The sequence below is a fragment of the Carassius carassius genome, chromosome 44 (assembly GCF_963082965.1).
Source record: "Carassius carassius chromosome 44, fCarCar2.1, whole genome shotgun sequence".
Classification (NCBI taxonomy): domain Eukaryota; kingdom Metazoa; phylum Chordata; class Actinopteri; order Cypriniformes; family Cyprinidae; genus Carassius; species Carassius carassius.
In genome coordinates this window covers 22,146,488-22,161,227 of record NC_081798.1, presented here as the reverse complement: position 1 = coordinate 22,161,227, position 14,740 = coordinate 22,146,488, and the positions used below count along the sequence as shown (strand labels likewise).

Genomic DNA, 14,740 nt, shown 5'->3' with positions numbered 1-14,740 from the left:
AGAATGTTTTTTACTCATTAACTTTACCCTCTTAGCTTGTTTAAAGGTTTGCAGCTTGTAAACACCCAACAACAGGTTTTGAAAGTACTGTAAACTCAAAATATAATAAATACTATATTTTGGTTTGTTGTTATGAGTGCCCTATACACCAAGGTAATTTAAAGAATATCTTTATTTTTTTCTGCACAAGACATGACATTTTCTATATTTATTACCATTTACTTAGTTGATATTAAAATACAGTAACTGTGTTCATTTCCTTACTATTACAGCATACACAGTGAAATAAGAACGTCAGTATGAGGTTATCTTAGGGTCTGTATTACATTGTCTGTTTGCTCAAAAGATGCTCAGATGTCTTTCTCTCATTCAAGGAGGTGTGGATCAAAGCATATCCTCTCAGACACTGGGAGTTAGCTGATGTGATCTGTTGGAACATTTAACAGTTTGAGACCTTGCAGTTATCTAAAACACAGCATGAACTAAGAGAACCTGTGAATGAGAGACTAATCTCAAATCTGTCATCTAACCTGATGGCATTTTTCATCTGACATGGCTACATCTGTTTTCTAGTGCTATTTTACTACTATGTCATATCTATCAAATGTCTACCCCTGTCAGTGGTGGACAACTTAAGTATTTTTATTTTGTTACTGTACTTTGTAAGTAAATTTTTCAGGTACAGTATCTGTACATTGCTGGAGTATTTTTATTTTGAGAAACTTTTAATTCACTACATTCCAAATCATAATATGGTACTTTTTACTCCACTACATTTTAGAAAAACATGTTCTTCCTTGTTATTTTGAACTGGACAAATCATCAAGCACTACTGCATGTGAAAGAGCTGTCAGATTCCTGAACAAGCTGATTATTTTCAATAAGCCTGTTAAATAGTTCGCAAATCACACAGAATGATTTCTTTGTGAACTGGATTAAGCAGATGGTAGCTGTTCTCGAGTCAACAACTCACTGATTCAAATAATCCGGTTTCAACAAGTCTCCAGTATTTCTATATACTGTAAGATATATTTTGTTATTTTGACTTGTTTCACACTTGAATTATCAGTAATTATTAGTAGTAATCAGCATATGAGTTTTTTAACAGGACGATAGAGTATAAAATAAAAAAATAAATAAACATTAATTAATCAGTACTTTTAATACTTAAATCTGTTAAAAATCAAGTACTTTTGTATTTTTACCCAAGTAAAATTGAAAATGAGTTCTTAATACATTTACTGGAGTATACATTTTATTGTCACTACTGTCACAAATTAAATTATATTAGCTTAGATGCCTTTCAGAAAAAATGGTATCCATGTAAAAGTTGGCCTACCTCTGTCTACACCTTGGTGTTTAGATGAAAAAGTGAAAAACAAGTACCAACTTTACTGCAAGGCACACACTGACCACTGCTTGCACCATCTTGATCTTAGGATGGCATTCAAATAATATAAATGTATGTTATGTATGGACCCAATAGACCAGGGGTGTCCAAATCCTGGTCCTGGAAGGCAAATGTCCTGCAAGTTAGCTCCAGCTTGTGAATTATTAATTCTAGCGTGTATTCACAAACCTTTCATATTCGGTAATTGGTTCTAGCATCACAAGTCCTCCAGGATTGCAATGCATGAAATACAGACTGATGAGCAGGTCAAAATACAACTGCTGCTAGGGCATGATAGTAAACTAAAGTATCTGCAAAGATTTCCAGTCAGGATTTAGACTGTATCAAAGGGACTGCTCTCATCAGAGTTACAAATTACCTGCTTTCTATTAGTGCTCCTGGATCTTAGCACTGTATTTGGTACTATTGACCACAACATTCTTTTATACTGTGAAAAATGCCATACAAATAAAATTGACTTGAAATTGACAATAAAATGATTATTTCAATATTAGATAAACTGTTGCCCATAGTTTACCTTGACTAACACATAACCTCCAGGTGTAATGGGGACCATCTGAGGTTTCTCTGGCTGAGCAGGCAAGCCTGTTTTAGGAAAAACCACTTTCACATTTCCATCATTTCGACCACAAAGTTCCTCAGAAGATCTTTTACTTTCCTGTAAAATATCAAGAAAGAATTCTGTAATATCTGTTCAGCATTTCTTTATGCCCAAGCAACCCTATACGCGGTGAAGAAAATGAGGCAAAACATCTTGAGGTTTGCTGTTATACTCACTCCTTCTACCAACACCAGCTGTGTGCTGCCAATAAGAGCCATGTTGACTTTAGCTGCCTCTTCTCTAAAAACAGAGATGAGTTCATCTAGACGGCGCTGTTTCACTGGTGTAGGAACGTCATCTTGCAGCCGGTGATATGCATGAGTTTTCTAGAGAGAGATAAGCACGGAAAAAAACATACTAATTTTAATAAATGCCTCCAAATGTCAGAATACCTCTTTCTATCCCAGTTTTTAATTATTAGATACAGTTTGCTTTGGCTTATGGGTTTAGCTACCATTCTTTTGTACTAACAGATATAATTAAGTTGTTTATTAGTTAAATTAAAAAAAAAACTCTACCGTAATAAAACCCTAAGAGACTGACATTATCATGCTGGTTATATCATCTACATATTCACACACGAAAAAAAAAATGTAATTCTTTCAAATGAAAGCTGAATAACTAAGCTTTCCATTGATATATAGTTTGTTAGGATAGGACAATATTTGGCCATGATACAACTATTGAATATATAAAATCTAAGGGTGCAAAAAACAACTTTAAAGTTTTCCAAATTAGTTCTTATAAATGCATATTTCTAATCAAAAATTAAGTTTTGATATATTTAGGGTAGGAAATTTGCTAAATGTCTTCATGGACATGATCTTTACTTAATATGCTAATGATTTTTGGCATAAAATAAAAATCAATCATTTTGACCCATACAATGTAATTTTGGCTATTGCTACAATTATACCCCAGTGACTAAAAACTGGTTTTGTGGTCCAGGGTCATAAATGGTTGATGAATCTGGCAGGAAGAGCAACAATTAGATCAGACCTTCCTCATGCTGTAGGCGAAGAGAAAGCCCACATTATAGCCCACCTCCCTGACAAGGGAAAGGGTCTGCTGATGGTCTTCTTCAGTCTCTCCACAGAATCCTGTGATGAAATCACTGCTCAGACTGACTCCTGAAACAGGATTTATCAGGGACAGAGAGGAACATCATAAACCATTGCACTTCATTTAATTCACATTATATCATATGAAAACATGTCTCACAACTTTCCTAGCCATTAATTTTGAAACTGTTCTTTGGAACATGTCTTATTATCTCTTTATTTTGTAAAAAATATTACATTATTTCTCACTAATGCTAAAACCACTTGACCTCAAACCAAAGCTAAACAAAAACAGTCTATACATTTAGCTTGAATGTATTCCTGTGAATAGCATTTACTACCATATCTTGATGGATAGTTCACTTTATAAATATACTTCTTTGGTCTCACTTTATATTAAGACTTTAACTACATATTATAATAATTATATTATTATAATTTTATAATTATCAACTAATCAACTAATTTTATAATTATCAATTATAATTTTTGCATTATACAATTTGATAATGCAGTTTATTGTGTACATGCACAATATTCTGCAAAAAATTTGCCAAGACATGGATACAAGTATGGTTTGGGTATATTTGTCCCCATTCCACTGCCTGAGTCTTGTGTTTTTCAATGTAAAAATGCATTCTGTGTGTATAGCTGCAAAGCACGAGTGACATGTTCTACATGATGCTAGTGAGCAGTTAATTGTTCAGGTCAGTTCAGGTCATTTTTTCTCTTGACTACTATCATTGACGTATTGTCGACACGTCTAATTGTAATGATTGCTAGTATTTTATAAAAAAAGAAAATAACAATAATAAATAATAAATAATAAATATCAACTTAAAAATAATATTAATAACAAAAATTGCATTTAAATGGTTTACGTTTATACAAATATTTAAACTTAAAATAGTATCCCCCCCATACATAGGGCAAAATTATTTTAATTATTAAAAAACACTAGTATTTTCAGCAACTAAAAAAAATGTAAGTTCAGATGTTCTAGTGTAAATGTCCAGATGTTCTAAACCATTTTCTTTGTTGTCTTAATGCTTCGGAAATACAAAATTTATTTTTGTCATGCCAATAAAGCTAGACAGAGAGAGAGAGAGAGAGAGAGAAAGAAATTGACAAAGATCAAACAAGGTAACATTCTACATACCTGTATACATGCAGGGAACAATTAATGTGTGTTTTATCATATGCTTCATCTATTTTGTAACCAATTCAAGTGCAACAATAACCAAATACTGTTATTATACCTTTTCAATTATAAACTAGTTTGATTCAGTTTTCGCACTGAAGTAAAAAAAAAAAAAAAAAAAAAAAAAAAGTGGACAAAAGGCCTCTAACACTAGCTTGCTCTATTATTTTTTGTTCTATCTGCTTTCTTTTAATTTATTATGTAAGGGATAATATACATCCAGCTGGTTGTTATCGCAGAATAACCCTCTCCGCTTTGCATCAGCATTTCATGATATCTTATTTAGATTTGAAATAGAAACTCAAGAGACATGTGACTTTCAACCCATTACCGTATTTTTCGGACTATAAGTCGCACCTGAGTATAAGTCGCATCAGTCCAAAAATATGTCATGATGAGGGAAAAAACATATATAAATCGCACTGGACTCTAAGTCGCATTTATTTAGAACCAAGAGAAAACATTACCATCTACAGCCGCGAGAGGGCGCTCTATGTTTTCAGTGTAGGCTACAGGAGCACTGAGCAGCATAGAGCGCCCCCTCTAGCGACTCTAGAAGGTTATGTTTTAACTTGATTCATGTCAAATAAATTTTGATAAATAAGTCGCACCTGACTATAAGTCACAGGACCAGACAAACTATGAAAAAAGGTGCGACTTATAGTCCGGAAAATACGGTACTTTTCTAGATTGCTCCAGGGCTGATTTCATGGATTTTATATCAAATAAAAAAATATTTAAGTGTGGTAAAAAAAAAATTTCAAGGCACTTCAGTGTCTATAACTTTTAATATTTTTGAGCATTATCAAATCTGGTTGATAAAAAGTAAAGCCCAAAGGGTCTTCTTTCCAAAGACACCAAAATTATGTTTGTAAGACACTAAAGTAGGAAACTGTTACAATTATAAGTAAGTTAGAGCACTTTCAGCTGTGAATCCCATAATGGGGGGTCAGGTTAACAGTTTAAGATATTTAAGATTTAGTCCGAGAGCTTTCTGACCCTCCATTGAAAATGTATGTATGTTATACTGTCAATGTCCAGAAAGGTAATAAAAACATCATCAAAGTAGTCCACGTGACATCAAAGAATACATTTTGCTCCAATAATTACTTTTTTATTCGTTAACGCACTCACAACAGACCTGGAAGAGAAGACAATGCTGAATAAAGACATAATTTTGTATTATTTTTGGACCAAAATGTATCAACAAATTCTAACTGACCCTATGATGACATAGGCACTACTTTGTAGGGCTGTCGCGATAACCGCAATATTGTAATACCGCGCTATTGACAAGCAAACCGCAGAGGAAAGATAGCAACCGCAGAAACCGCGGCAACCGCAGTGTTCAGTTTTTTTTTTGTTTTTTTTTATGAGGCTGTGGCCTTCTTGTTTTTTTTTCAATTTGTCACTGTGCATTTAATGTTAAATAAATTAATGATACAATATGGTTACGACTGTAATTTTCTCGCGAGCCGTTGTAGCTTTATGGTGCTTCGTTTGTTTTGAATAGGCCTGAAACGATGGGAGGCGCTCGATCTCGTCCCAAAACCTAATGTCACGTCGCCAGTTTGGGAACATTTTGGCTTTCAACCCAATGAAAAGGGCGAGCCAGCGAATATAGATGAGCCGATACGCAAAATTTGCTGCAAAAAGGTTCCTGTGACGCGGCAATACATTTAATTTGAGGTCATCGGGACATTCTAAAACGCTTAACGTGAAACACGCTTAACGTGGTTTAATGTACCAATACCGTGATATTAACAGACCAAACTCACTAAACATCATATTAATAAAGTATACTATCTACAAAAAATCAGATGATCCCTGAATATGAATGCAAGTCATTTAATAACACGTTAAGCCTTTTCCTCCCATAGAAAACCATCATAAGGCTTAACGTGTTATTAAACGACTACCATTCATATTCAGGGCTCATCTGATTTTTTTTATACTTTATTAGTATGATTTTTAGTGAGTTTGGTCTGTTAATATCACTGTCTTAGTACATTAAGCCATGTTAAGCGTTTTTCACGGTAAGAGTGTCCCCTGTCATCCAGCGCAGCTGTCCCCTCAAGCATCAGGTCGCGGACCAACATCAAAAAGAACAGCTGAGACCGGTACCGGCCGACAGTTAGGAGTAGCTGAAGCCTTTGCGAAATCTGTAAAATACAGCCGTGAAAGTAACAGGCATACCTGCTGAAGTCACGGACAACCTCCGCGTTAGTGCCCATACCCAAGAGAGCGTGAGCAGATAACGAGCTCACACATGCTATCTGCTTGAGGAGTGCATCGACTCCAACGTGAATCCACTGTCCTGGTGGGCCAGTGGTGGCGCGATAATCAGTCTAGATTTCTGCTGCTGTCCAAAGTCGTGCGCAAATACGTGTAATACATGTTAGAACTCTTTGATTTCTTCAAAAAAAAAAATATTAGAAAAAGCGTGTTCTTGTTGCTGTTTGGCATTTAACAATAAACAAAATTTTTTTAAAACGATTCTCTCTGTCAGTTAAAAAAGCAACAATATATGCTACATAACTCTGTAGTAAGTTCGTGTGGGCAAGGAAGAGGACAAAGGGGTCGGCTGGACTGCTGACGTATTTATTAAACAGAAAATAACTCAAACTTTGCAAACACCAAATGGTGACTTCTATTCTGACACGTTGTCACAGCACTTTCGATTTACTCCTTCCGGTTTCCGTTCCCGGCTCGCGTCAGCAGTCCATCTCTCTCTCACTTGCTTCAATCTCCCCTGGCGTTTTATACTCTCTCCACGCCAATTACTGGAACAAGAAACAGGTGATGATAATTTCTGCCCAAACCACTCACTTACTGCTCGTCTCCTGATTCTCTCTCCCGCTGCAGACTTCGCTAAACCACGCCCCCCCTGCCACATACCCCCACCGCCCGACTCAGGCCGGGGAGCCATCCAGCCTGCAGCCCCCCCCCCCCCCCCACCCCCCCCCGCCACCGCATTTCTGGAGAGGAAGTCGGCCACCGCCATCAGAACATCCGGCTAGTTGACAACCGTGAACTTAAAAGGCTGAAGAGCTAGATACCAACGAGTGATCCGCGCGTTGGTATCCTTCATGCGGTGGAGCCACTGCAGCGGAGCGTGGTCCGAACAGAGGGTGAACTCCCGTCCCAGGAGATAAAAGCGGAGGGTGAGGACGGCCCACCTGATGGCAAGGCACTCTTTCTCTATGGTGCTGTACTTAGCCTCTCTCTTCGAGAGCTTCCGGCTAATGTACAGCACCGGCCGTTCCTCCCCCTCTATCTCCTGGGACAGGACTGCCCCCAGCCCTCTGTCCGACGCGTCTGTCTGCAACAGCAAAGGGAGAGAAAAATCAGGAGAGTGTAACAACAGCCCACCACATAGAGCCGCCTTGACCTGGGTAAAGGCCTGCTGACACGGCTCCATCCACTGGACCGTATCTGGCCCCTCCTTTTTAGTAAGGTCAGTCAAAGGGCTGGTGAGGTCTGAATAATTAGGAACAAACCGTCTATAATATCCCGCCAGCCCCAAGAACTGCCTTACCTCCTTTTTGGTCTTGGGACGTGGGCAGGTCGCAATAGCGGCTGTCTTATCAATTTGGGGACGCGCCTGTCCATGCCCCAAGTGGAAGCCCAGATACTTTACCTCCACACGCCCAATTGCACACTTCTTTGGGTTGGCCGTGAGCCCTGCCCCCCCTCAGCGACCTCAGGACAGCCCTCAGATGCTGCATATGCCGCTGCCAATCATTACTGAATATAATGATATCATCCAGGTAGGCAGCCGCATATGCAGCATGGGGCCGCAGAATCTTATCCATGAGGTGCTGAAAGGTAGCAGGTGCCCCGAACAAGCCAAACGGAAGGGTAACAAATTGGTGTAAACCAAACGGCGTTGTGAAAGCTCTTTTTTCTTTGGATAAGGGAGACAAGGGGATCTGCCAATAGCCCTTTGTTAAGTCCAATGTCGAAAAAAAGCGAACCGTGCCTAGCCGATCAAGCAACTCGTCAACCCGCGGCATTGGATACGCGTCGAATTTCGACACAGCATTCACCTTGCGATAATCCACACAGAACCGGACGGAGCCATCCGTTTTCGGAACTAAAACTATCGGGCTCGCCCAGTTACTGTTGGATTCTTCTATTACCCCCATGTCAAGCATAGCGCCTAATTCAGCCTGAACTACTTTTTTCTTGTGCTCAGGTAAGCGATTCGGCCAGCTGCGAACTACCACGCCCGGCTCGGTCTCGATATGGTGCTGAATCAGGTTAGTATGGCCCAGTAGGGGCGAGAAAACATCGGCAAACTCTGCCTGTAATTTCAATAATCAGTGAGTTGGGACGGCGAGAGGTGATCTCCATCTGGAGCCAGGGCGAGGGATTGTGGTTTGATATTCGCCTCTGGACCGAGATCATTCTCCCCCCTAATCACCGTTGCCAACATCACTGATTCTGCCTCATTCCATCTTTTAAGGAGGTTGAGGTGGTAAATTTGACGGGCCCCGTTCCTATCGGACCGTATTACCTCATAATCGAGATCTCTGACTTGTCGTGCAACCTCAAACGGTCCCTGCCACTTAACCATTAATTTAGAGCTCGACGTTGGGAGTAATACAAGTACTTTCTCTCCCGGTGCAAATTTGCGTAACCTAGTTCCCCTGTTATACAGCTGGCTCTGGCGGTCCTGGGCTTGTAACAAATTCTCCATTGATAGCCGCCCCAATGTGTGGAGTTTTGTTCTCAAGTCCAGCATGTATTGAATTTCGTTTTTGCCCTGAAAGGGTCCCTCCTCTCAAGTTTCTCTCAGTACGTCGAGCACCCCCCGGGGCTGGCGCCCATAGAGAAGCTCGAAGGGGGAAAACCCCGTGGAGGCTTGTGGGACCTCTCGCACAGCGAATAACAAGGGCTCTAGCCACCTATCCCAATTTTTGGCGTCTTCGTGAACAAACTTACGGATCATGGATTTAAGAGTGCGATTAAATCGTTCGACCAGGCCGTCGGTTTGTGGGTGATAGACACTAGTTTGAATTGATTTAATGCCCAATAACCCGTACAGTTCGCATAGCGTACGTGACATAAACGCCGTGCCTTGATCGGTGAGGATTTCTTTTGGAACCCCCACTCGGGAGATAAGACGAAACAGGGCATCCACCACACTTTTAGCGGAAATGTTGCGGAGGGCCACCGCTTCAGGATATCGTGTTGCATAATCAACTATGACTAATGCAAAGCGATGTCCTCGTGCCGATCACTCTAATGGCCCGATGAGGTCCATTCCAATTCTTTCGAAGGGGACCTGCATTAACCCTATCAAGTCGATTAACGCGGATACGCGTTTTGAGTCATTTTCTCCTGATAACCCCGAAAAGAACTTAAATTACACTTTCAGTTTTAATCGTACAGATAAGAGCAATACATCAATCGAATCTGTAAAGGGTCTACTTTTTTTGGATACAGACATAATAACAACAAAACTTTGTGCACTTATAAAATAAAGATAACAAACAAGGTGCGCTGTCTGCAGCCTTTGTCTGCGCTGATCTTCTTTTACAAACACGTCATTTAAATGAACTGTAACTCCGTGAATACTCAACGAAAATACATGAGAGAGATATCTATAGAAAGCTTGACATGTCTATTTTTAAACTAAACAAGTGCCGCCGAAAACAGATATTCTGTGATAAAGTAATCCATATGAAAACAACGCGATGTCTGTTTTTCATGTCTCCCTTCATTATATCTAATGTGACCACGCCCCCGCGCCGAACGCGCTATTCAGATTCAAACTGAAGCGCGCGGCTTGAATACGCCCATAACAGAAGAAAAAGCAGCGAGACTGTTCAAGTTTTTTTTATTTTACTGTTTGCTTCGCGATGAGAGGAATAACGCATAAATCACCCCAAAAAGATGTGATGTGGTTGAGGATTTGAGAAATGGATTTCCTCAGAAAAAAAGAATGAAGCACTTTATTCAGCAGAGATCATAAACATGAGTAAGTCTCTTTTTATTTATTTATATACTTGTACTAGTTTTCACATAACGTGTAAACGTTTTACTAGTTAGACTTTTTCCAAACTATAATTCCTGACTAAATGTATAATCAAGTGAAACATTATGAAGTTTCAATAACAATATACAACACTATACCCTTCGAAAGCTTGATGTAAATAATATAAATGTAACAAATAGATAACTGTAACAAATGTAAAAACAATGCTTTTCTTTCCATTTATTCCCCCTAAAAACCCAGAAAAATATTCTCAGCTCTTTTCAACATTAATAATAATGATAATAATAATAACAATAAATGTTTTTTTTGTAGAAAATAAGATTGTTAAAAGGATTTCTGAAGGATTGTGTGACTGGAGTAAGCATGCCAAACAATTTGTTTGAAAGTCAGCTTTGATTGTTTCTAATAAACTGTTTAACTGCTCCCCCAAGTGAATATTAAATTATGTTGTGGGATAATTAAATATATTCTTAATAAACTACAAACATAAAATTATATAGATTTATTTTGTTCTCACATTCTCTCTTGTAACTCCTCACTCACAGTGGCACAGATGACTGAATGGCTCATTATGCAGCTCATTATGCGGCCCTTTGTCTTCTCAGGTGTAAATCACAATGATATTCATGGTAGTTGACGCCTACTCGCATATGACTTTTACCAACAAAAAGTGTCTTAGAAAATTTAAATCAATATATTGTTTTCTGTGAGTGAGTAAACAAGATGATTTTCACATCATTTAGAAAGAAAAATTCTAGGCTACAAGCTCCAGTTCTCAAAAATCCCGGGAACCATTGTTCTTTATGTGTTTTTTTGCCTTATTCAAGCGTTTTAACATTTTTAGTTTTTCACTAACCACGCATAATATTTTTTTTCTCAAAAACACAATCATGTACATACATGCATTTCACATATTATTACAGCCCAGTTTGTGCTGATTACAGTGAGATTAGTCTTTACCCATTTAGATATTTATAAGAAACTGAAAAAAGCACAAATGTCAAGGCATGACAAAACTTCTCCAGGCCCCAAAAATACCCTTAGACTCCAGAGGGTTAAGGGAAGAGGGCGCAAAGGCACTTTTGGGGCAGTCGGTGGGTTCACCAACTGACATTCCGGACAAGACGCGCACCACCTGCGCACGTTGTCATGAATGCCCGGCCAAAAGAAACGGGTCATGAGGTGATTTAGTGTTGCGGCCTGTCCCAAATGGCCCGCCATAGGATTAGAATGAAAAGTGAAAGTGAAAGTGAAAGTGACAAAAGTGACGTGACATTCAGCCAAGTATGGTGACCCATACTCAGAATTTGTGCTCTGCATTTAACCCATCCGAAGTGCACACACACAGAGCAGTGAACACACACACACACACTGTGAACACACACCCGGAGCAGTGGGCAGCCATTTATGCTGCGGCGCCCGGGGAGCAGTTGGGGGTTCGATGCCTTGCTCAAGGGCACCTAAGTCATGGTATTGAAGGTGGAGAGAGAACTGTACATGCACTCCCCCCACCCACAATTCCTGCCAGCCCAGGACTCGAACTCACAACCTTTTGATTGGGAGTCCGACTCTCTAACCATTAGGCCACGACTTCCCGATGGTCCGCATGGAAAAGCATTTCCCTGTGGCCCTTTAGAATTAACAACTGGGTTGTATTCACTTTTGTCCGAGCGTCTTGGGTCACTCGATACAACCGGTCTTTTAAAATGGCAAAATACGGATAGGAGAGCGGGAGGGCAGGTTGAGAGAGTTAGTAGCTGGGGGTGTGCCGACCCCTGGGCACGCCACCATGTGGTCCTCCGCCAGAGTCCAGCGACGTGGGGCGGTGGCACTGGACCCACTCGGCCGTCTTTTTTGGAAGCCGAGCGATGAACTGCTCCAGCACTACCAGGTCGACGACATGCTCCACGTCGCTTCCCTCGGCTAGTAGCCACTTGCGGCAGGAGTCCCGGAGCTCCGCAAGCCGCGTGGAGGACGGGCTTTGCATGGCGGCAGCGGCAGTCCTTCTTCCTTCCCGGGTTTCGGCACCAGTGTAGTAAGTTTGTGTGGGCAAGGAAGAGGACAAAGGGGTCGGCTGGACTGCTGACGTATTTATTAAACAGAAAATAACTCAAACTTTGCAAACACCAAATGGTGACTTCTATTCTGACACGTTGTCACAGCACTTTCGATTTACTCCTTCCGGTTTCCGTTCCCGGCTCACGTCAGCAGTCCGTCTCTCTCTCACTTGCTTCCGTCTCCCCTGGCGTTTTTATACTCTCTCCACGCCAATTACTGGAACAAGAAACAGGTGATGATAATTTCTGCCCAAACCACTCACTTACCGCTCGTCTCCTGATTCTCTCTCCCGCTGCAGACTTCACTAAACCACGCCCCCCCTGCCACAAACTCAACGATAGATATGCAGCAAAATCAGGATAAATTAGGTATGTAAAAAAATAAATAAATAAATCGGCGGTAATACCGCATATCGCACTATTGAGCCACCCATAATAACCGCAGGGGAAATTTCTTAACCGCGACAGCCCTACTACTTTGATGATGTTTTTATTACCATCCTGGACATGAACAGTATACCGTACATACATTTTCAATGGAGGGTCAGAAAGCAGAAAGAAAAACATGAGGGAAACATGACATCATTTTCATTTTTGGGTGAACTAACCCTTTAAGAGTAATTCCAGTGAACATCTTAAATCCAAAAATTTTTAGAATGCTACATCTGGTTAAAAATAAATAAATAAATAAATATTTGTCTTACAAGAGTAAAAAAGTCCGTTTGAAATCATCCTCTACTGCCAATTTACTCAAACATTACAAAATAGATTTGTCATTATATATAGTTATTTGACAAATTACTTGAAATCAAACAAAGATAGAAAGTACCTCTGAACATGTTCGACAGATAATACAAAATAATTCCTTGGTACATTAAAGTTTTTGTCAGTTTTGTTAGTAGTTTTGTCCCAGTACTAATAATCAGTGATTGATTATCAATTAGCATATTTTATAATGACAGCATACCTGGAATTATTTCACGAATATTTTCCACAAGATCAAGATAAGCCTCTCGGGTGTAACTGAAAAAGAAAAAAAGACAGATTGAAGGAAATTAAATTACACAGTAATCCACAAACTCTTGGAGTTCAATAAATATGCTATAAAGAGATCAAGTAAATTGCAGCAAATAAGGTATGTCATAACCAGATAGGGCTGGTTTTTCAAAACTGACATTGAATTCTTGTATTAATATATATTTATTATTATTGCATTCACATCATGCCCCATGAGTTCAGTTATAAAAAAAAAAAAAAAAAAAAAAAAATGGTTGTATAAATAATCAGCATTTCTGACACTGGTATTTCTCAGGGTGCTTCTATGAGGCGCAAGAGAGAGTGTTGTAAGAGTGTTGTGGGAAACAAGACGGTGCCTCAGTCATAGATATATATACATAAATGTCTCATTAGCGACCGTTTCTATGGGCCGCTATCATAGACTGTATAAAAACATGCATCACTCCCGGATAAATGAAAATGGGCAAAGAGGTGGGAGCTGGTTCCCGAAACCACGCCAACCTAGCTCGACGGTGGTGACAGCAGCAGCAATCCAACCATCACTCAAGTGGCCACGCCCTTAATTATGCAGAACTTTAAGGCTTAATATAATTTATATAATCTTTTTTTGGTTTGTTTTTTTGTTTAAATAAAATAAACTAAATAATAAAGTGTGATTATACTATTATATTTTCAAATAAAAATAGAGTATTAAATTCAATTTTTTTATAGTAAACTTCAACATAAAATGCTTATATTTACTTATTCTGTCTTTGTTTCTTTTTCTTTCATAATTTTCAACCTTAAAATCAGCAGGCTTTTTTTTTTGGCGGCTTGCCAGCAAGGAAGTAAGTTCATGCGATTCCAGGTTTAACGCTGCCGATTAAAGAGAATCAGTGAATGAAATGTCACAGTTTTGCATTATGCTTTGAAAACGGCAGCGTGTAGCCTAGATTTATGCTTTCAATTAGAATCTTATACAGTACAGTTTGTCGATCTAAAATGGTAATTGTGCATTAACAACTGTCATCCATGTGTAGAGTCTGGACCAATCAGACACACAATTTTTTTGTTATATTTAACAAATACTCTAACATCCCTCATTTAACAAACAAGCTATGAGGGTCTATGGACCCTTCCCCAGAAATGCATCTAATACTTCAGAAAGGCAGAACAGACCCTGCCTCCAAAGCAACCAATGCTGATATTACTGGTTTTATTGCACAGATGAATGCGGTCAGAGCCCAACTCACAATTCATTAACTCTTTGTCGGGGTGGACATCACACTCCCAAGTCTAATGCGCGAAGTCCGAACTACCAAAGATAAAAGTCCAAACTTTGCGTACTGTGTATTGAGAAACGTGCACAGACCTATGTCAACAGACTATTTGCCTAATCTTCACGGTAC

General features: G+C 39.4%; 1 protein-coding gene across 1 annotated transcript in view; it reads right to left on the bottom strand.

Moving 5' to 3' along the window:
- Positions 1 to 154: 154 nt before the first annotated feature.
- The window catches only part of cdk5rap1 (CDK5 regulatory subunit associated protein 1), a 65,415-nt gene continuing 50,829 nt past the window's right edge, over positions 155 to 14,740 (bottom strand). Inside the window, exons 9-13 of the mRNA XM_059538122.1 lie at positions 13,303 to 13,358; positions 3,012 to 3,142; positions 2,189 to 2,338; positions 1,929 to 2,069; positions 155 to 427 (exon numbers count right to left, since the gene is read on the bottom strand). Of these exons, the coding sequence (XP_059394105.1) occupies positions 323 to 427; positions 1,929 to 2,069; positions 2,189 to 2,338; positions 3,012 to 3,142; positions 13,303 to 13,358 (583 nt within the window). The 3' untranslated portion in view covers positions 155 to 322. The remainder of the gene's footprint in view (positions 428 to 1,928; positions 2,070 to 2,188; positions 2,339 to 3,011; positions 3,143 to 13,302; positions 13,359 to 14,740) is intronic.